The sequence below is a fragment of the Capra hircus genome, chromosome 29 (assembly GCF_001704415.2).
Source record: "Capra hircus breed San Clemente chromosome 29, ASM170441v1, whole genome shotgun sequence".
In the NCBI taxonomy this organism is placed as follows: Eukaryota; Metazoa; Chordata; class Mammalia; order Artiodactyla; family Bovidae; genus Capra; species Capra hircus.
The window spans coordinates 33,654,490-33,677,400 of NC_030836.1; the positions used below are offsets into that span (position 1 = coordinate 33,654,490).

General features: G+C 42.8%; 1 protein-coding gene across 2 annotated transcripts in view; it reads left to right on the top strand.

Annotated features, from left to right (window-relative positions):
- Positions 1-22,911, top strand: part of OPCML (opioid binding protein/cell adhesion molecule like) — a 1,043,576-nt gene that overhangs the window by 922,017 nt on the left and 98,648 nt on the right. For both annotated transcript variants that reach the window (XM_013975837.2, XM_018043456.1), the window contains exon 4: positions 16,588-16,713. In XM_013975837.2, coding sequence (XP_013831291.1) covers positions 16,588-16,713 — 126 coding nt within the window. The remainder of the gene's footprint in view (positions 1-16,587; positions 16,714-22,911) is intronic.

Genomic DNA, 22,911 nt, shown 5'->3' on the forward strand with positions numbered 1-22,911 from the left:
ATACAATACAGCTCTAAACGTGCATTTTTATAAATATGGAACAACAGTATATATACTCTGCTACTTTTTGTCTTAGGAAGGGTGAGGAAAATCTATTTTCTTATTTTCCTGTCTCGCACAAGTAAACCTTGGCTGGATAAACAAGGTACAGGTGAGTTAGAACAGACCGTAAGACAGTGAGGGGCGGTGTTAGTAAAGGTGGGAGTCCCACTTGTCTGTGTTTCGAAGCAGGCTGTCATTTCAATCATGTCAGTATAGTCACCTTTAAAAACATGACATTAAATACTTTGGAAATGGGATAGTATGTAGCTTGCAGAATTGTGGGGAACTCTGAGCAACTGGTTGTAACCTATTGTTTACAAGCAGAGTAAAATAAATGTAAATATTCTCAGGGCAAAAGGAAATCGTCTCCATCACATCCCTGGCAATGTTACCCAGATCTTCCAACACCAAGCTATGGACATGAAATTTAGTGGGTGCTCCTCTTCCAGTGCCCGAAGCAATGGAAGAGGGAAGGCAGTTTCCAGATTTCCCCTCTTCACAGCTCCATAATCCAGTTCACCTGTACTAACATTCATATTGCCTGACATCCGTATGCCTTCTGGATGTGCCTAGAGAGAGAAGATGTGTGAGAAGGGTGTTATTAGGCTCCTGTGAAAGCAGAGAAGGCGTTATTCCCTCCCCCAACAAGCCATATGTAACCATTATCTGGGAAGTGAAGTGCACAAAGAAATAGACAATGCTTAAGAAAATGATAAAAAATATTATTAGAGGACATCAAATTAAGTTGATTTAAAGCCCGCAATGCTCTGAAATTGATGGCGAGTTTGCCATGGGCTCTCTGCGATTGTAATTTGGAGAATCCCTGTAAAACCTGGACCAGGGCCATCGTTCCCTACTCAGGGCAGTTTTTCCTGAAAACTTCCCTGCGAAGAATGAGGCATGTCTGTGTGGGACTGTTTCCTGTCCTGGACAGGTGCCTGTATATTGCATACAATGTAGAGAAAAATCATTAACGTAAGAAGAAGGAAAGACCCAGACTTTGCTTCTTCATATACCCCTAGAGATTCAGGGAAGGCCAGGAATAGATGGGTTTCCTGTTTTTGTTTTTTTTTTTTTTTTTCAGGAAAAGAGGCCTTCTTTTGCTGCTAAAAGTACTGAACTTAAAGCCACTATCGTAAATATCCTTAGCTTTTTACCTGACGTGCTGGTTGAACCTTATTAACCTGAAATATTTTCTGGGCTAGTGACATGAGAGTCTCTAATAACCTTTCAGGTAGCTGGCTTGCTGCTTAATGCATTTTGAACATTTTTGGCACTAGGGCTTTCCCAAAAGGTTTTGCACAATATTTTAAGCCTAAACTGTCTCAGATATTGTAGAACACTTGTTGCTGGGAATACTAGTTCCATGATAAAACACCTGCATTGTGATGACACGTTACACATTTAAAGAGAGCTGGGATGTGTTCGTGTTTGACAGGAACGGAAATGCAAATTCCTGGTGGGTGAGTGGAAGCACAGGAGACACGGCCCCGTCGGTAAAAGGCTTGAATTATTCCGCTGGGACCCTCCAATGACTCTGCAGTCTGAGTACTGGGAAGCCACATTTTTTATTTTTTTATTTTTCCTAACGGGCTTTAATTGCTTTTTGCTGAGGCCAGGGATATTTATGGGTTAGGAGATTGCCAAGTTATTTATTAGATAGGGTATCTAGGGATAGACTAATATAAATCACTTAGGCCCGGTATTGAATATACCAGACACTCAGTAATTTAAAAAGCTTTAATAAAAATGCTAAAATATGAGACTTGTCTTGGGCTGTAATGAGACTCAGTTATCATGTTTCTATCAGCGATGTTCAGTCACGGACCCCTCCCCCTCCTCCAATGTAGGAAAATGGGAAAGCAAAGTGGTCCTTATTTTCAGATTCTCCAGATTTGCTGGAATTGAGACAGCAATTCGCAGAAAGACTGACATAACACTGGTACCGCGGTCCCACTCTCAGTAGGACTTCCTCATACTCAGAACCCAAGCATATTCTCTCACATTAGGAATCTTCTCTTTTGTGGATCTAGTAGTGAGTCTTATAAAGGGGGTTGTACTTGTTGTATAAAGTGAGTTGTATAAAGGGGGTCCATGTTGTATTTCCTGTGAGATATGGATCGAAGCACAGTGAATCCTGTGGCCAGTACCTGATCCACAGAGGACACAGTGAAAACTCATGGAGCCTGGTGGAATCCCAGAGAACCAAGAACATGACTTTTCTCTCTCTCTCTTTTTTTTTCTTTTTTGCCATTAGTTAATAAACGTTATTTTATTTTTTAAATCTTTTAACTTTTATTTTAAGCAATTTTTTGGAGTATGGTTGCTCTATAATGTCACTTTAGATTCTGCTGAATATCAAAGTGAATCAGCTATGCGTTTGCATGTGTCCCCACTGTTTTGGATTTCCTTCCCACTTAGGTCACCACAGAGCATTGAGTAAAGTTCCCTGTGCTGTTCAGTAGGTTCTCCTCAGTTACCTGTTTTATACATAGTAACATGTATATATATTATTTATATATATATATACATATATTTATATATCAATCCCAATCTCCCCCATCCCATTTCCTCCCTTGCTATCCATACCTTTGTTCTCTGTGTCTGTGTCTCTATTTCTGCTTTGCAAATAGGTTTATCTGTACTATCTTTCTAGATTCTACAGATATGCATTCATACACGATGCTTGTTTTTCTCTCCCTGACTTACTTCACTCTGTATGACAGACTCTGGGTCCACCCACATCTCTACAAATGACCCAGTTTTGTGCCCTTTTATAGCTAATATTCCATCATATATACGTGACACGTCTTCTTTAATGAGAATACCGAAGTAGAGGTGCATGCCACAGCAGTTTTCAAAGTATATTATTTTTTTATGATTTCCTTTGTTCATGAAAACTGAAAGTGGTAGTCTCTCAGTGGTGTCTGACTCTTTGCCACTCCATGGACTCTAGCCCACCAGGCTCCTCTGTCCATGGGATTCTCCAGGCAAGAACACTGGAGTGGGTTGCCATTCCCTTCCCCAGGGCTCTTCCTGACCCAGGGATTGAACCAAGGTCTCCTACATTGCAGGCAGATCCTTTACCATCTGAGCCACCAGAGAAGATCCTTTGTGCATAACTAGACCCTTTTTAGTAAGGTTTTAGCTTTGCCATGTTATAAAATACTGAAACAGGGGTCGTGGAGAGAAAGGGGTTGCCATTTCCTTATAATTGTTGAATGAGAAAGAGAGCCCCTTCCAGCTTCCTTCCCGTGGCAGCAGCCTGCCGTGGGCATTGTTGTGGGCAAGGGCCTGTTCCTTTAAGATTTTCCAAGTCCCACCTTCCTCCCGAGATACAAGGTTTCTGTGTCTGATCCTAGCGAATTTCTTCTTCAGTTCTATCTCAGAGCTGGGCACAGGTGACTCCATCTGGAGTACAGGAGTGGGGGGTGGGAGAAAGGGGAGGGAAGGGAAGGAAGTTATGAGTTGCCAGATAGGAGAATTGCTAGGGAGAATCCAGATGGTTCCTGAAGGACAGTCCAAGGGTAAGGCTGTGTGAGAAGTGGTGGAAACTCAGGTGAGTCCATCGAGGCTCCGAGGTTGCCGTGCAGGTGAGCAGAGCACAGTAGGGATGTCCATCCCTACTAACAAGATGCCCATCCTTGTCATCTGGGCATGAGTGGCACAGAGCAGGGCAGGAGCCAGTAAATACTCTGGTGCCAAGTGAGAGGTGAGCAGGTCAGGAAGGCCCCTGCCGAAGGCTCCAGACCTGGGAGACTGAGTGTTGGGTGGGCTCCTGGACAAGCTGTCAAGAACATCATGATAGAAGCCCATTTCCACGCCCCTTCCTGCCCCTGCTGCCGCCGCATTCATCATAAGGCCTTTGGGGACAGGGAGAAAGATGGACACACAAAGGTGATGTCAGAGGTCATCTGCTGACAGGGTGTTGGGCCAAACAAACAAAAAATCAGGAAGGCCAGGAGCTGATGGAAGAGTTGGAGGGGGTTCACAAAACCCTAAATGCATGTGGGCCTGATCCTTCGGTGGGGGGGTCCTCCTCCCTCCTGTCCCTGCCAGGCTGGGCTTTGGTCCAGCAGAACTGGAGCATTGGCAACTCTGCTGAGAGGCTGGAGGGCAGGGCGGGGCATACCCTGGGCAGGATGGTCCCACCTCCAACTCCTTTCTATGCTGCTATCCTCTGACCAAGAGCACAGAATGAGGACCCTAGGGACCTGAGGCAGAAAATGAGAAGCAGCCGGGGATTAGGGCATGCTGCACATCACCCAGACCACCTCATCTGGTCCTGCTCCCTATTCAGTGTGGTTGACATTACCTGCTGTTCCAGGCCATCAGAAGAGGGCAGCTTCACTGCAAACTCCATAGGAGTCCCCTGAAACCCAACATGCCATGTGCGAACTGCAAGGCCAGGAGCTGGCTGCCATGTTCATGAGCCTGTGGACTGGTGCTGCTTGTGGTTGTGGTTTTGCAGTGCTGAGACCTGGGGTTCTGAAGTCAGTGGGGACTGCGTGCACATCTCAGCTTCCCCTCTGTTTCTGTGTGACATTCAGCAACTTATTTAACCTCTCTCTGCCTTTAGTTCTTCATTGTTACAATGTGCAATTGTAAACCTTCCTGGTAAGATTTCCCCAGAATGAAATAAGTGATGTTTGGGAAATTATCTGTATGGCACCTCCTGACACTCATGAAGTTCTTTAAAAGATGAGAGTTGCTGGCAAAAAAAAAAAAAAAATTAAATCAGCAGAATTAAGAGCCAATGATATTGACATTTGTCATGTGACAGACTCCATGATTAAAGCATTTAATATTCCTTTACCACTTATTTTTCCCAAGGACCCTGTGAGTGACCTACATCACCACCCCACTTTGCAGTTTGGGAACCAGGGGTTAGAGACATTTTGTGGCTCTTTCAAGGTCATGCTGTGAATAGGAGGGATTGTAACAAAAGACAATTGTGACTAAGTAAAGAAGCAAAGAGGAGGAGAGAGGTCTGAGACCAGGGCCTGGGGGTCCTGAAATGGGAGAGACTTGGGTGAAGTGAGGTCTCGGGCTTGCCTGCCACCTCACAACACATGCTTGACAGAATTGGGACTAGGACACGAGTGTTTCCTTGGCTGTAAAATGAGGAGGTTGAGCTAGGTGATCCCTAAGGTCCATTTTTGACTTGAAAATTGTATGATGTAAATTAAACCCTGAGATTCTGAGTGTGTGTGTGGCAAGCAGAACCCTCAGGGGGAGGTGGAGAGTCAGAGAGAATAGGAGAAAAGAAAACTCCGGAGGGAGGCATCTCCTGCCCCAGAAAGACCAACAGAAGAGAAAGACTTTGACAGCATGGAGGTTCTCTGATCCTGATCAGTTGCTTAAATCGTGCAAATTAAAAATAGGAGACGTGTGTCTGTGTCTATAAATAGGTTCCGTAAGAGAGAGTGGAGACAATCATCACAAATGGCCTCAACAGAGCTTGGAGGGTTGGGGATGTTCTGGTCCCCAGAGTATACTCATGTGTAATTCATAACCATTTGCTCTCCTTTCCTACATTCCGTGAATCAAACTGGAGCCAAGAATAGAAAAGCAGTCAGAGCCCCCCAGGTCTAATCTTAGCCAGGATAGTATAAAACCACATCACACCAGGGCACAAAGGGAGTTCAGCTCACAGTCAGAGTCTGAAACTGCATCAGCTGGGCCTGTCTCTTAAGGACTGGGGTGTGACCACACGCAGTCTGACCCAGTTCCAATTCCCTGGCTGCCCCCTGGATCCTGACAGCTGTGTTTTCTAGGAGCCTCTCTGTGCTGACAGTTAAATCCAGCACACGTGGATTGAGCACCCACTGGATACCAGGCACAGAGGTGCTAGGGATGCTGAGATGAACAAATAGCTGTCCTTGTTTATGAAGGTTCTTCTCTCTCACCCAGTGGGTGAGAGAGACACCGACAAGAGAGCACTGTGAGAAGTGCTTTAACGCTTACCACAGATCCTCACCCTCCCCACACTTTGCTTGTTCTACCTCTAAATGTCTCTCACGTCTCCCTCTCTGCCCATCTTCCCTGCTATTCCACACTTGTCCAAGGTATTACCACCTCCCTGCTTGGCAACAACTGACCTAGCTTTCCTGTTCCCACTTCTGCCCTCTTCCCAATGTAATCTGTCCTCCCGCAAACACTCATTACCACCATCATTGTCATCACCATAACCATGATCACCACCTCCATCATTATCATCACCATCACCACCATCATCATCAGCACCATTATCATCATCACCACCACCATCACCATGATCACCACCTCCAGCATGTTCATCTTGGCATCATCATCACCCCATCACCATCACCACCATCATCATCACCACCACCTCCACCATCACCATCACCACCAACATCACCACCATCACCATCACCACCATCATCATCACCACCAACATCAACACCATCATCATCACCACCAGCAACATCACCATTATCATCATCACCAGCAACATCACCAGCAACATCAACACTATCATCATCACCACCACCACCATCACCATCACCACCATCATCATCACCACCATCATCATCACCATTATCATCATCACCAAAAACATCACCATCATCATCACTACCATCATCATCACCACCATCACCATCACCACCATCACCATCACCACCATCATCATCACCAACATCATCACCATTATCATCATCACCAGCAACATCACCACCTCCACCATCACCATCACCACCATCACCATCACCATCACCACCATCACCATCACCACCATCACCACCACCATCATCACCATTATCATCATCACCAACAACATCACCATCATCACTACCATCATCATCACCACCACCACCATCACCACCATCACCATCACCACCATCACCATCACCATTATCATCATCACCAACAACATCACCATCATCATCACTACCATCATCATCACCACCACCACCATCACCACCATCATCATCACCAACATCATCACCATTATCATCATCACCAGCAACATCACCACCTCCACCATCACCATCACCACCATCATCATCACCATCACCACCATCACCATCACCACCATCACCACCATCATCATCACCATTATCATCATCACCAACAACATCACCATCATCACTACCATCATCATCACCACCACCACCATCACCACCATCACCATCATCATCATCACCATTATCATCATCACCAACAACATCACCATCATCATCACCACCGTCATCATCACCACCACCACCATCACCACCATCATCATCACCAACATCATCATCACCACCATCATCATCACCATTAACATCATCACCAACAACATCACCATCATCATCACTACCATCATCATCACCACCACCACCATCACCACCATAATCATCACCATTATCATCATCACCACCACCACCTCCACCATCACCATCATCACCATCATCATCACCACCAACATCACCACCATCACCATCACTACCATCACCATCACCACCAACATCAACACCATCATCATTACCACCATCATCATCACCATGATCACCACCTCCATTGTTATCATCTTATCATCACCATCACCATCACCATCACCACCACCATCAGCACCACCACCATCAGCACCACCATCATCATCACCACCAACATCATCACCATCATCACCACCACCACCATCACCATGATCACCACCTCCATCGTTATCATCACCACCGCCATCATCATCATCCCACATTTTAAAGCCCCCCTATTTCTCTTGTAAAAGGATAAAAATCTTAGTATTTCCTCAATGAAACCCATGAGTTCTGGCCTCTGCCTGTCCAGCCTCACCTTCTGTGGCTTTCCTCATTTCAGTTTATCCACAGCCCCCCAAGCTCACCCTGCTTCCTGTCTCTATGTAACCCTTGCATATGCTGATCCTTCTGCCCAGGTCTGCTCAGAACAAATCCCTCACCTAGACCCGCTGGCCAGGAAGGACCCCCATCGCGGGCCCTCCGGGCATCTTGCACACCTGCAGCACCCTCACATGTTAACTCCCATGGTCATGTGTCAGTGCTAGTGTTCTCCTGTAGACACCAAGCTCTACAGGTGACATGAGAGTGGGACTTGTCCTCTCACTGCTAGAGTAATCCTAGGACATGTCACACATGCGGGTAAATTTTAAAATGAATGTATTGCATCATTACGCGCTGGAAGTCATAGAGCACCTCCCACCACTCACCCTGAGGATGCGGCGTGGTGATGGAGGAGGGTACTCTATCTCAGTATCAGTGTGCAGGTGTGAGTAGGACTTGAACGGACAGATGAGTGAGAAAGGCAGGCAACGCAGCACAGGTAGCAGCGAGGGGCGATGAGCGAGCACGAGGCACCTTGAGCATTGCAGAGAGGCTGACTTGGCTGGGGCACACATGGCTAGCTGTCTTGAGAAGCGAGGGGAGAGGGTGGGCAAGCAACGAATGCTGGAGAGTGAAGCACATGCATGGAACTATCATAAAGGAAGAACGCACTTCCTGAGAATCCTACGTGGGAGGTTGCCCTCTCTCCTTAGTGCGAGAACGTCTGATTCTACCTCTCAAGAGCTGACAGGACTTGTTTGTTTGTTTTAAACAGGGTCTTTATAAGGGTGTAATTCTTCACTGGAAAATTCCCATGAGTGGCCTCTCCCTATTTGCCCTCTCCCCAGCCCCTGGCACCTAATGTAGTTTCTGTCTCTATGGATTGGCCCATTTGGGAACTTACACATTGCCTTTTGCGTTGGGCTTCTTCCACGTAACAGTGTTTCCAAGGCTCACACGTGTTAAAGCATCAGAACTTTGCTTCTCTTCATGGATGGGTCATATTCTACTGTATGGATGTGCTGTATTTTGTTGATCCATTCAGCTGTGGATGAAAGTCTGCGTTGTGTCCAATTTTTGTCCACCATGAATAATGCTGTTATAAGCATTGGTGTAAAAGATGTTGTGTGTGGATGTGTTTTTGTTCGTCCTGAGTATACACCTAGGAGTTGAATTGGTAAATCACATGCTACCTCTATCTTTAATCTTCTGAGGAACTGCCAGACTGTCAGGCAGCTGCACCATTTTACAATTCCACTAGCAATGCGGGAGGGTTCCAATTTCTCTACATCCTCACCAACTCTTGTTATTATCTGTCTTTGTGATTATAGCCATTTTAGTGGATGTGAAGCGGAAACTCATTGAGGTTTTGATTTGCATTTTCTTAATGAGTAATGATGCTAAACATCTTTTCATGTGTATGCTGGCTATTTGTGTATCTTCGCTGAATAAAGTCTATTCAAATCCCTTTGTCTACGTTTTAATTGGGTTGTTTGTATTTTTTGTTGTGTTAATGTGCTTTTATGTATTTTAGATACTAATTCCTTATCAGATATATTATTTGTAAAAATTTTGTCCCATTCTGTGAGAGTTTTTTCACTTTCTTGCTAGTATCCTTTGTAGCACACACTTTGCTTCAAATTGAACACAATTAAAAGTTTTTAAAATTTCAGTAATCTACAGTTTACCTATTTCTTTTCTTCTGTTGCTTGTGCCTTTGATGTCATATCTAAGAAACCATGCCTGATCCAGGATCACAAAGATTCACACCTTTGCTTTCTTCTAGGAATTAGTTCTTAAATATTGGTATGTGATGCATCTTGAGTTAATTTTGTATATGATGTGACGTCGGAGTCCAACTTCATTGTTATTCCTGTGGCTGTCCAGTTCCTCCAACACGATTTGTTGAAAAGCCTATTCATCCTTCATTGAATTGTGTTGACATCCTATTGAAAATCAACTGGCCATACATGTATGGGTATATTTCTGGACACTTAATTCTTTTCCGCTGATGTAGATATCTACCCTTATGCTGATTGTTTAATAGGAAGACTTTACTAAAGATAAGTTGAGGACTGAAGGAAATGTTGTATAAGAGCACTTAACACCAGGCTCAAATAAATAAACGAGCTATTTTGTTACTGCTCCTGGTGATAGTGTCACTATGTACCCCAGAGTAGCCACCTTGAACTTGCACTGTTATTAGAAGATAATCAACTCAGAATTCAGACTAGAATATACCTGAGAATTCATAATCTAACTTCTTCACTCAAAACTAACCAAATAAATAAAAGAGACCACCACCACATACATACACACACATCCGCACACAGAAACACACATCACACACACACACACACACACACACACACACACACACACACACACACACCTTAAGCCAGAACTATTAACTGATTTATAAAAAAATCACACAGCTATGGAGAAGCCAACATTAGAGTCCACATCTCCTGACAGTTGGTGTAATGCTTTTTGCACCATATCATACTATTTAGTATAGAATATACGGCATGACCAAGCCTAGCATGCTTGCTGTAATTCCCAAATTAGTCTTAACTCTAGTTTATGAAATTATCTTCCTTGTTAAAACACAAAATAAAAGGTAATCCTTGAAGAATAAAACAATGAGACTTTAAAAGTCTATTATTTTTATAAACTAGCCCTGAGGTTTAAAAATGTACTAGAATGCAGTTCGTATTTATATTCATTTTCCCTGGTCTCTTAATATTTTCTTATTCTCTGGGGGTGGTGAAAATATAATAATAATGTAAAAACAAAAAATAATAAGTGTTTAAGTCTCTTTATAATCATTATCTCTAATCTTTTCTCCACATTCCTGTGTGGCAAATATTTTTATCCCCATTTTATGGTTGAGGAAGCTTATACTTCAAGGACTTAATCACACAAAAAGTAGTTGGAAAGAGGTGGTATGCAGGGACTTCCCTGGTAGTCCAATGGTTGAATCCATCTTCCCAATGCTGGGAGCTTGGGTTCGATCCCTGGTCAGAGAACCAGATCTCACAAGCTGCAACTAAGACACTGTGTAGCCAATAAAAAAGTGGTATTGAGAGTTTAGCCTCTATGACTCCAAATTATAAGATTCTCTTTTTTCATTTGTTTTGACTGTGCCATTCAGTCTTAAAACGCTTAAAACAGGGAGGAGTTTTAACAGGTGGAATTACTGCCCTGGAAACAGGGAGCCGCGGTGCTGAAGCTCCGTCTAGAAATAGAAGCAGATGCCCCCTGAAAGAAAATAGATATGGAAGAGCCAGGCCATTTCTTTATGGAGACGTGCAGTTTCCCCTCCACATTCACTTAGGTTCAGTAGCTCAGATGAAGAGGCAAAGATGAATAATTATTTATCAAGCATTTCCCTTTTATTCTGCAAGCATATATCATGAAATTGTCCCTGTTATCCAAGGCAAACTTCATTTATATGTCTTGACTTAAAATGGGAGGAATCGAGATTGAGAGAATGAGCAGTTAGGCACAGATTAGGTCATTTATCTGGAGAAGGGAGTGGCAACCCTCTCCAGCATTCTTGCCTGGGAAATCTCATGAACAGAGGAGCCTGGTGGGCTACAGTCAAAGGGAATGCAAAGAATCAGATATGACTTAGTGACTAAACCACCACCACCACCAAGCTATTTATGGGATTCTAAAGGGCATGTATAATATTAACAACCATGTATAAATATGAACAAAGGCAGCTAACATTTATTAAGCACTTACTTATTTCCAGGCACTGTACTAGCATGCTATACACATTTACACTCAGTTCTTATACCAACTAAGAGAGATCAATTCTATCATCTTCATTCTACAGATGGAGAACCAGGGCTCAGAGGGGTTAAAGCCAAGGTTACACAAGTTTACCACTCCAGAACCTAAGCTGTGATGCACAGCCTCTCACACAGTTTCAGCCTTTGTGCAGGGTGGGGCCGGTAATATCACCTTTGTGTAGCGTGGGGCCGGTATATCCAGAGTTCAGTCCCCAATTACCTTTGCAGAAAGAAACGGTTCTCCTTTAGAAACACTTCTTTATCTCAGAGCTTGAAATTGTTTGCATCACAGATGGAGTTGAAAATAAACCACAAGGCAGCAATAGAGGGTGGATAAATATTTTGAGTTTGGACTGGACAGCTTTTGAAAATGATGGCATGGATGCATATGTTAATGATTCACAAAGGAAACTGTGATCTATGTTAATAGCACACATTATAACTGAAAACACAAAAAAGAATAAGGTAGAGAGCATTTCAGGGAGGAGAAAGGGCAGATGTCAAGTGTTTAGGGTGGAGAATACTTGGCAGATTCAAGATACACACTTTAAAAATCTACACATTTATGCACTACATTTGGGGGAAAGACGCTACTTCATGTCAGGCTTGTTGTTATACTATAGGAAGACAAGGATGAATATCGCAGATTCTGTCCATGGACAGAGCTTAGTGGTAAAGATAAATGATATGATAAAGACATAAACAGAAATGCCTTGAGGGCAGAGGAAGCAGTGAAAGCACCATAAAGAAGCTCATATTCAAGTTGAGTGTAGAAGGTGAGCAGCTCCTAGGGCACAGCAGTGGCGGTGTCTTCCCGCAGAAGGAGCATGGTATGTAAAAGCACCAGAAGGAGAGAAAGGTGTGGCCCCCGAGAGGACATGGGGCTCCTTGTCGGCGCGGGGTGGGGGGGGAGGTGGTGGCTGGCACCGAGGCAGCGTTCAGGCTGGGAATGGTTCGATGGATCCTGTGCAAAAGTCTGGACGCCATAGTCTCAGCGGGGGCCAAGGTTGGGGGTTAGGCAAAAGCAATATTTAAGAGGGAATGGTGGTGGCTGTATGCAGTCTGAGCTGTGAAACAGTGGTGGGTAGAGACATGAGGAAATTATAATATTCTAAGGAAGAGGCGATGAGCTTCTCAACTCAGCCAGTGGCAGCAAGACTGGAGAGGAAGGGCCATGGGTAAGACATGCGTATCTTTAAGAGCCGTCAGCCATGCTGACAGTACAGAGAGAACATGTAAATACCACTTGGTAACCCAGAGCCCAAGATACCTTCCTTCCTCAAGATACCAATTGCAGTCTGATAAATCTGTGTTTGTCTGTTTCTCTGTAGGTGTGTGTGTGTGTGTGTGTGTGTGTGTGTGTGTGTATGTATGCATATAACAGAGAGGGACAATATTTTATCTATGTGTATATCTACACCTGTATCTGTATAGGTATCTATATGTCTGTGTCTATGTGTCTACTATCAACCCACCCAGCCATCCATCCATCCAAAATGACCACAATCTGAAGTCCTTGTCATTGTGCAGTGATGCATCTGCCCGGTCATGGGAGGACATACTGTGACTCAACACCGCCAATGAGAAGATGCCCAGGTGCACACAAGACCTGCAGGGAGGGTCCCCAGTGTCTGCAGATGTGACCGGAAACACACTGAGCTATTTGTCATCCTTTATCAGACTCATGTGGGTCCTGCCATTTTCTTTGGGTCATTTCAGCATTTCTAGTGAGATTGTTATACATTTTTGTGTTTATCTGTGTATTCATAATCTCCAACAATGGATAGATAGATGATAGAGAGAGAGAGACTCATATGCCACAGATACGTGTTTGAAAATTGAACAAAGCTCTCATGTCAATATAGGTGGAAGCACTTAAAGTCATTTCCAAATGTTCCTTTATATATATGTATAAGTTATGATGGAGACAGAGGAGGGCCATAATAGTGTTGCCAAATTCAATTCAGATTGAAAAGAAAATGAGAAGCGTTGAGCACCTCCCTTTGCCAGCTTGGTGCTGGTAAGACCAGGATGACTGAGCGGCCCCACACGCCGTAGCAGGGGCTTCCCTGGAGAAGCTGAGTGACCAGGATTTGGTTTCATTCATGGCAGGCATCGCCATGAGGGAAGAGGTGGTGGGAGGACCTTCAAAGCAGAGGAAACAGAGAATGCAAACATGGATATTGTGTTTGGGGCACTGATAGGTTAAACAAAGAGGCGACACAATATAATGGAAGGAATTCTGTCATTTATTGACCACACAATTTTTGGCAACTTACTTACCCCTCCCCATGCCTCAATTTCTTCATTTTTAATAGTGAGAATATTTGTTCTGTTTATCTCATAATTAGAGAAAAAGTCATGAGATAATGCATATGTAAACTATTTGAAACGAATCATATGTTAATAAGCAATCCCTAGTATTGTAGTGGTTTAGTTGCTCAGTCGTGTCTGACTCTCTGCAACCTCATAGACTGCAGCCCACCAGTCTCCTCTGTCCGTTGGATTTTCAAGGCAAGAATACTGGAGTGGGTTGCTGTTTCCTTCTCTAGGGGATCTTCTCAACCCAGGGATCAAACCCACATCTCCTGCAGTACAGGTGGATTCTTTACCGCTAAGCCACCTGGGAAGCCCTAATACCTATTATTACATATTATGTATTAATAATGATGCTGTGATTGAGAACAGAAAAACTTTTCCTTTCTCCCACTTTACTGTCTGTGTTTCCTGTCTTGCTGGCAACCTTCACCCTTCACGCTGTCCTTATCTTTCCTCCTTTGTGGAAAGTGACAGAGGAGAGTCTGGGCCTGCAGAGGGTGTAGGGGGCAGTGCCTGGGGCTTGGTGAAACATTGGGGTCAACCTCCAGGATTCCACTCCAGGAGGCTCCCTCCTAATGGGGGCAGGCACTGTCCACGCAGTTGGGAAAAGAGGATATCCCCCAAATATCTGTAGAATTTTGCCAATATCTCCTAACCCAGAACCTTTTAAATTATCAGACAAACACATATGGAAATAGTAGCTCTGGACTGGGGGCTGTACTGAGCGAACCATCCTTTGGACATCACAGCTTCAATGTCCTAAATCATCCTCCTTTGATCAGCTATGCCCCCCACCCTCCCGCCTCAGCTGTGTCCACCTTGCAATAAGTGAGACGCTTGGGTCTCGAAAAAGAGTGCTTCAGACAGCCTAACCCATCCAAATAAGCGGATGTTATTCTGAGAATATTCTGGAAGGTGCACTGAAGTTGTTGCTTTATAAAAATGAGAAAAGAGTATTGACATTTCTAAGCCTGGAATGATTTTTTAACAAGCTGGAAAATACTGAAAAAACAAGTAGTAGGGTTTTCTCAAGAGAGTGCAATGTAGTTAGAAAGTACACTATTCTTTCCCAGTGTGTTTTGGTAAAATATGTGCAATGAAATTTCAGACCAATTCCTAATGCTGAAATAATCTAAAACGTGGCAGATTTATAAGCCAGGTACATTTTATTTATTTGGTAACGTGGATTCCCTTATGATGGCAAATGTTCTCCATGTTACTTATGGCTTCTCCTTGAAAAAGACTTACCTGTATGGTCTCAGCAGCATAAAACTCTAGGCTGCAGGGTTTTCTGGATCAAGCATCAGCTATAACTCTCTTCCACCACTGACCCAGGTGGTTTGGAATCTCCTAGGACTCTACCTGTTTGCTAATTCATAATTCATAATTAAACTGGCTGTTGCAATAAATCAGCATAGATATAAGCTTGGAGCTCCTCTCTCTGCCGACCTTTCTTTTATTTTGAGAATCTGAAAGAAAATTGAGAAGAAAGCTTTCAGTATCAGAAATCCTCCATTAGAAGCTTTGCTCCACCCCTCTTACTTTTCATATTTGTTCAATAGGTTTTTGGAACTTTCTTTCAAAGAGGAATTAAGCAGGTACCCACATCAGCCTTGTGCCAGACACTGCGGAATAGAGGTGGATGTCATTCCACCCATATCTTTCAGCACCTCACTCTAGGTAAAGAGACAGGCATAGACATGGGTGGGGTCGGGGTGAAGAAGGAAAGAGTTGGATGAATTGGAAGATGAAGATTGACATAAATACACTACCGTGTGTAAAGCAGAGTGCTAGTGGGAAGCTGCTGCACTTCCGGGAGATCAGCTCAGTGCTCTGTGATGGCCTAGAGGGGTGGGGTCGGGGAGGGGTGGAAGGGAGGCTCAAGAGGGAGGGGAAATATACACATAGCCGATTCACACTGTTGTAGAGAGGAAACTAACACAACATTGTAAAGCCATTACACGCCCATTAAAATGTGTTTACATGTATTTTAAAAAATAAACTGAGGATACAAGAGAGTGAGACAGGTGTGAAATAATCAACTGTAAGGAGAACACATCCAGCTCCTTTGCTAGGGGAGGTGGGGGATTCTCTTTTCAGGATGTGGGAAGAGGTGAGGGAAAACTGCCAAGGGGAAGTGACCTTTGATGCCCCGTGAAAGATGAGCTGTGTGTTTCCAGATAGGAAGAGAAGAGGAAAAGCGAAGGGGTGATCACAGAGGGAAGTGTGATGAGATGGGTGCACGCAGGTAGACAGGAACTCTTCAAAGCACTTCGTATTTTTCCTTTGCCTCTTCTTTTCCATCCACCGTCAGTAACGCCTGTCTCTTCAGTCACTGCTTCCTCAGAACGCCACCCTCACACACACACACACACACACACACACACCTGCCTCCTGCTATGACCAGACCTTATACAGAACTGCTTCCGGGAGTGCCCTGAATGTGTTGTGTTAATGGTCGCATTCCTTGCTGAATCAAGCACAATAAACTGAAGTAAACTGAAATTATGATGGAGAATAATATCCATCGTCAAAACATGCATTTGAATACATGTGAGGCTGATGCTTCCTTTTCTGCAAAGAATCCTTCTCATACGTGTCTTTTCTCCTCTGTCTCTTTCCAGTCCCTCCCCAGATCATGAACATCTCCTCAGATGTCACCGTGAATGAGGGGAGCAGCGTGACCCTGCTGTGTCTCGCTATCGGCAGACCGGAGCCCACGGTGACGTGGAGACACCTGTCAGTCAAGGGTAAGGCATTTCCCTGGAGGAAGTTTTCAGAGTTGGTACAGTGAAGCCTTGCTTCTAAAGCACAACAGAACTTGAGGAGTCAGAAAACAATGCTGTGTTTGTAGCGCAGTGATGGAGGAGCAAGGAGACCACATACATCTGTCACTGGAATTTGGAAGGATTTATAGAGAACATTTACTCACTCATTTCCCCAGGCCCTTTCTTGACCTTCCTTAGAAGCTTTTTGTTTTCCCAACTATGAAGGGCAGAGGTACCATAAGAGTAACTTATAACAAAGACACTAATGTCTCAAGGCGGAGATGCACTCGCCAAAGGGTGGTCTATCCTTCCTTGAAGTAGAGTGCTAGAAAGTGCACTGAAAATGTTGGTGTTTTTGTACATCTAGGAGGGAAAGGATCTCCTTCTCAGTGTTTTCAGAACATTTACCCAGAGTGGTAGAAAGGTGATAGAGAGGGTTAAGTACTCTCGCGCCTGCTGTGCTGGGAACTCGGTGATTGGTATTAAGACTTTAGCTGTGGTCATCTCCAACTTAATAGGGAGGGACCCTGAAGAACAGCGGATCTTATCCTCTTGGAAATAAAACTTACTCTGAGTTGAACTTGAAGATATGGGCAAAGAGCCGCTTGGTGTATTTACCCTGTTAACAGAAACTATGATAAATTCTATAAATTATATAAGAAACAAGTGCTCTCTCAGGCATTAGAAAATCTAAAAGTGAAACCCAGTGAAAAGGAAAATGTGTGGAGTGTGCCTGTGTGTGATATAAAAATAATATAAATCTAGAGGAAAACCTAAGAATAAATCTAAGGAAAGTTGAACTAGACAAGGACTTGCTAGGTCACTAAAAGCTCTAAGTGTACGAGAAAAAAGATAAATGTGTTTTGTATTATTTTTCTGTGGTTCCCATAACGAAGTACTGCAGACCTCATGGCTTAAACAACAGAAATGTGTTTCCTTGTAGTTCTGGAGGCGGGATGCCTGTGATCAGGGTGTAGGCAGGGTTGTCCCTTTGGCGACCTGGGAGGCGAGGTCTGTCTGTGCCTCTCCTCAAGCTTCTAGTCCTCTTCCGGCATCTTTGGTGTCTCCCAGCTTGTAGGTGTATCAGCCCCTCCCTGATGTCACTGCCACATGGCTGTCTTCCCGTGCGCACCTCCCCGGGTCAGATTTTCCCTTGTTATAGGAACACCAAACATACTGGGTTGGGGATGTTCTTTTATGACCTCATATAATCTTAGTTGGGCTTTCCTGGTGGATCAGAAGTAAATAATCCACCTGCAATGCAGGAGATGTGGGTTTGATCCTTGAATTGGGAAGATCCCCTGGAGGAGGGAATAGCAACCCACTCCAGTATTCTTGCTTGGAGAATCCCACAGAAGGAAAAGTATGTGGGGTTGCAAAGAGTTGGGCATGATTGAGTGACTGAACAATCAGTTCAGTTCAGTTACTCAGTTGTGTCCGACTCTATTGAACAATAAATTATCTTAATTACCTCTGTAAATTCCCTATTTCCAAATAAGGTCACTTTCTGAAACATTGGGACTAGGTATTGTTTATTTCTTTATTTTGGTGGGAGTGGGGATGAAATTCAGCTCATAACTGGGTTCCTCAAAATTAAAAGCACCATTGAGTAAACAAAAAGACAAGTCAAATACTAGGTGAAAACCTTTGCCATACACATAGCTGACAAAGAGTTTACATCTACACTATGTGAAGAATTCTTATAATGCTAACAACTGACCTCAAAGTGAACAAAACATTGAAACAGACAGTTCACAAAAGAAGATACATGAATGGAATAAGCCCATGAAAATATGCTAAATGTATCTGTCTTAGAAATGAAAATTAAACCATAATGGAACTCTACTACACAAATACTAGAATGACAGAAAAATGAAAAGACAGACCATATCAAGAGTTAGTGGGACTGTGGAGCAACTGAACTCTCATACATTGACTCTGGGACTGTGAAATGGTATTGCTACCTAACTCAGGTTTGGCTGCTCACCTCCAAAAGCCAGTAATTTGAGAGGCAAGCATCAGTAGAAAGCAAAGATGCTTTAATCAGAAAAGTCAGCCATTTGGGGAAATGGTGGGCTTGGGTCCAGAGACCAACTCTGAGGGTTCTATGGGCTAGAAGAGTTTTTAAGGGGAAGAAGAGGGAAGAATCAGTGAGTCTTCAAGGTGGGAGTCTGGGTTCTACATCTCCATTGCGTATGGACTGGCTGACTCTCTCTTCAGTTGTCTTGCCCCTGCGTGATCTGCTTGCAGGATTGCTTGATGGCAGAAGGGAGGAATCTTAGAGGCAGAGAGTTGGTCTTCTTTTTATCTAAGAAAAGAGTCAGCAGGTCAGAGGAGGCATGGTTTACATTCAGAAGAGCACAGGTCCCGAGTTAGGTTAAACTGCCTGATGATCTCACTAATATAATGACATGGGCAAACAGGAAAGAGACTAAAGAGCTGCATTCTCCATAGTATCAACGCTATGGGAAACTGTTCGCACCTTGCTACAAAGTTAAGCATGCACTTAGCATATGACCCAGTAATTCCATGTCTAGGAATTCACCAGAGATAAATGAAAACCTGTGTCTACAGATATGCACTGTACACAAATGTTCATAGCAGCTTTATTTGTGATAGCCTCAAACTAGAAGTAAGCCAGAACCCTCAACAGGTAAAATAGCTAAATCGTAGTAAATTTAAGCAGCAGATGGCTTCTCAGCAATTAAAAGGATGACCCAGAGAGATGTTGTGGGGAGGGAGGTGGGAGGGGGGTTCATGTTTGGGAACGCATGTAAGAATTAAAGATTTTAAAATTTAAAAAATAAAAAAAATAAAATCAGCTAAAAAAAAAAAACAAACCATTGATACATGTAAGAAAATGGATGAGTCTCAAAAGCATTATGCTAAAGAAAAAAGTATAAAATTAGATACTGATATCATTCATATGAAATTTTACAATAGGTAAAAATTAATCTAGAGTGACTGAAATCAAGTCAATGATTATGTAGGGTAGGGATTTTTAATAATTATCTACAAAGGGGTACAAGGGGCATTTTGGGGGGTGATGAAAATCTTGAGCAGGGTGGTTGTTATATTGCTGTTTAAATTAGCAAAAACTAATTAACGCTATGCTAAAAATAAGTGCATTTCATTGTATGTGAATTAAATCCCAATAAAACTTAAAAACTAAACACATACAGATATAGGAAATAATAACCCTAAAGTGCCCCCCTAGTTTGGAACATTAACTATGTGAGAAGCACTTACAAATGGACACTGAATTTTTTACCAGGATCGTTGTTCAAAATTTCACTATTTATGTTCTCCATGTGCATTGAGAACACATATTTCAGCACCTGCCTTGGTATAGGGAAAGATAATGATAATAAATCCCCAGACACCCTTTGCGTAAAGACTTCAGATATTGAAATCCAAAATGTCAATATTGTAAAGTAATATTAACAAGAATATTAAAAGAATCATAAGGGGTATGAGGAAGCTCAACTTTAATATAAATACAGCGGTAGCTTGTGTCCCCAAAGATACAGGCCTTCTGGAAATTTTGCTGTAAGTCAAGGAGAATTTTGATTTATGTTATATACAAAAATATGTCTAACCATCAGACCAGCTTCTACGTATTTGGTAAAATCACATGTCTTTATAAATGCTTGAAATCCCAGAAAGCATTTATTTGGTCCTAAACACCCAGTTCTATCAGCCTAGGAATCTCCTGAAAGGCACTTTGATTTTATGGAAATGTTTTAAAGCAATTCTTTATAATGGCTTTGTGGTAAAGTTTGTTTCCCGCTTAAAATACAGAAGATTCAACCACATTCTTAATCTTTTATATAACACAGTATTTGGAATTCAGCCTCAAAAACAAAAGAATATTAAACTTACATTTTCTCTCTCGCCTTTAAGTCTCCCAGCCCATGTTCAACTTTCAAATTCCCTTTTGTCTTTCCCTTGCTCTGGCCTTCACTTTGCTGTCTCTTTTTCCTTCCATTCTCTTCCCCCTCCCAATGACATTTCAACATATAAACTCACAGCATTGTTTCCTGAGTTTGAAAAGCACTAGAACCTGGGAGATTTGCCCATTTCAAATTTGCACCTGCAGGTGACCACCAATATTTACTTTTAGAAGGACACTCCTTCTCACTTGGAGTTAAGGCAACTTTGGGAAGTTGTTTGTAAAGGTTTAGAAGAGCAGCCAATACAATTTGAACATCAAATAGCATTTTTAGAACAACTGATTGTTTAGTTCATCCAGCAAGAGTAAGAAATAGAAGTTGTAATGGCGTTTCCTTTGAAATTCCAACAAAATCACACCAGAGAACATAGATTACTGGACAGCTATGTTCCTAAATGTTAATGCAATGTTTGAAAATGATTGTCTAAATTTGGGTACTATATATAAGAATGAATACCCAAGTTCCATTTAGAGAAAGAATATTTTAATGACCACATTATTAAAGATTAAGAATTGTGGTTATGGTTTAAGATGACAGACTAAGTACATGCCAATCTCAAGAAACTATAGAAGAAAAGGTAAAGGTGAATAAACTCATGATCACGCTAGGGAATGGGAAGCATTTGTGGATATGAAACTATGAGGAATCTCTGAAATATAAAAGGTGTTTAGGGACTTCCTGGAAGTTCAGTGGTTAAGGCTTTGCTTCCACTGCAGAGGGTACGGGTTCCATCCCTGGTCAGAGAGCTAAGATCCCGCATACCTCATGGCCAAAACACCAAAACGTAAAACAGAAGCAATATTGTAAAAATCCAATAATGACTTTAAAAAATGTTCCATATCCAAAAAAAAAAAACAACTTAAAAAAAAATTACATAGACCCAATGAACAAAAATTTCAGCTCAAAACACAGAAATACGATCTATGCCTGAAATGATAGCTGAAGAAGGCAGAGTTTTAGGTCATACTGCTGGTAAATGTTAAACATTGACTGGGGCTGAGGGTGGGCAGGCAAGGGAGGCCTGGCGGCATTTGCCAGTTTCCATGGTATCCATGTTCCCATCATTGCCACTTTCCTTGGAGCCCCTTTAAACTAACTTGATTTTTTAGGTATTTTTCAGGTTTTTATTTCCTAATTTTAGGTTTTCATATTTTAGGTTTTTATTTTAGGTACTTATTGGATTTATTTTAGGCATTTATTGGATATACTAGAGAATGTGGCACTTGTTTAACAGACTTCACACACATGGAAATATGTTCTGAGTGACCTGCAGCTTAGAAACTAGGATCATGCTGGAATCCCAGGCCAGGGAGAAATGGGCAGGTCCCGGAACAGGCCATCAAAGTGGACAGGCAAGGGGCCAGTGTGTTTGGGATACATGGTGGGACAGGTGGGTTCCAACCCCAGGCTGTGAGGTTGGAAGGAGGGTCTTCTTTCTGGGTGCCATGTAACTCGCTGCAGTGCCTCCATTCCTGGTCCCATTTCCAGTGCATGTTTGGGAGGGCCAGATGTTTGGGAGGGATAATAAAGTCTTATTTTCTGTGTCCTCTCCATGGAAGTTTTAAGATGACTGCTATTTACCTGTGAGTGAATTGCTGCTACATCAGCTCATATACAGTAATACCTCAGGGAGCAAGAGAGTGAGCACTTCCACAGAAGTGAGCTCTCCAGGTAACCGAAGCTGACTCCTTTATGCCTTAACGTGAGTGGTCATTGATGGAAGCAGTTTAAAAATGTATTACGGGCTTCTCTGTTTTCTTGAGTAGAGTGGGAGTCATTTGGCCTCCTTTTAAAAACTGTAATAACATTGTACATATCAATTGTTTGTGCCTCAGTGTTTGAGGTCTGGATAACGACTAACACGGCCCAAAATACTATTTAAATTGTTGTTTCTGTTTTTGATAGTTCTTCTATCTCTCCTTCCTCCTCTCGTATCAGAATTGTCAACGCTTCCTAAAGCCATGTGTGCTTTTTAACATCTGCATTTTTTTCTATCTACTTCTCTTTATCTCTCTTTTTTATAAACTGTAATAAGGAGGAGGAATTGTTCCTAACCTTCTTTACATATTGTGCGTTTTGGTCCAGAAATGCCAAATCTTTTAAGAGATGGCACAACTTTGAGTCCTTGGCTTGATTATACAACTTTGAGCTTCATGGCATGTCAATTTTGCTGTATTTAAGGGAGAGCTATTCTGTGGATAACAGCTCAGAATTGCAAATATGACAT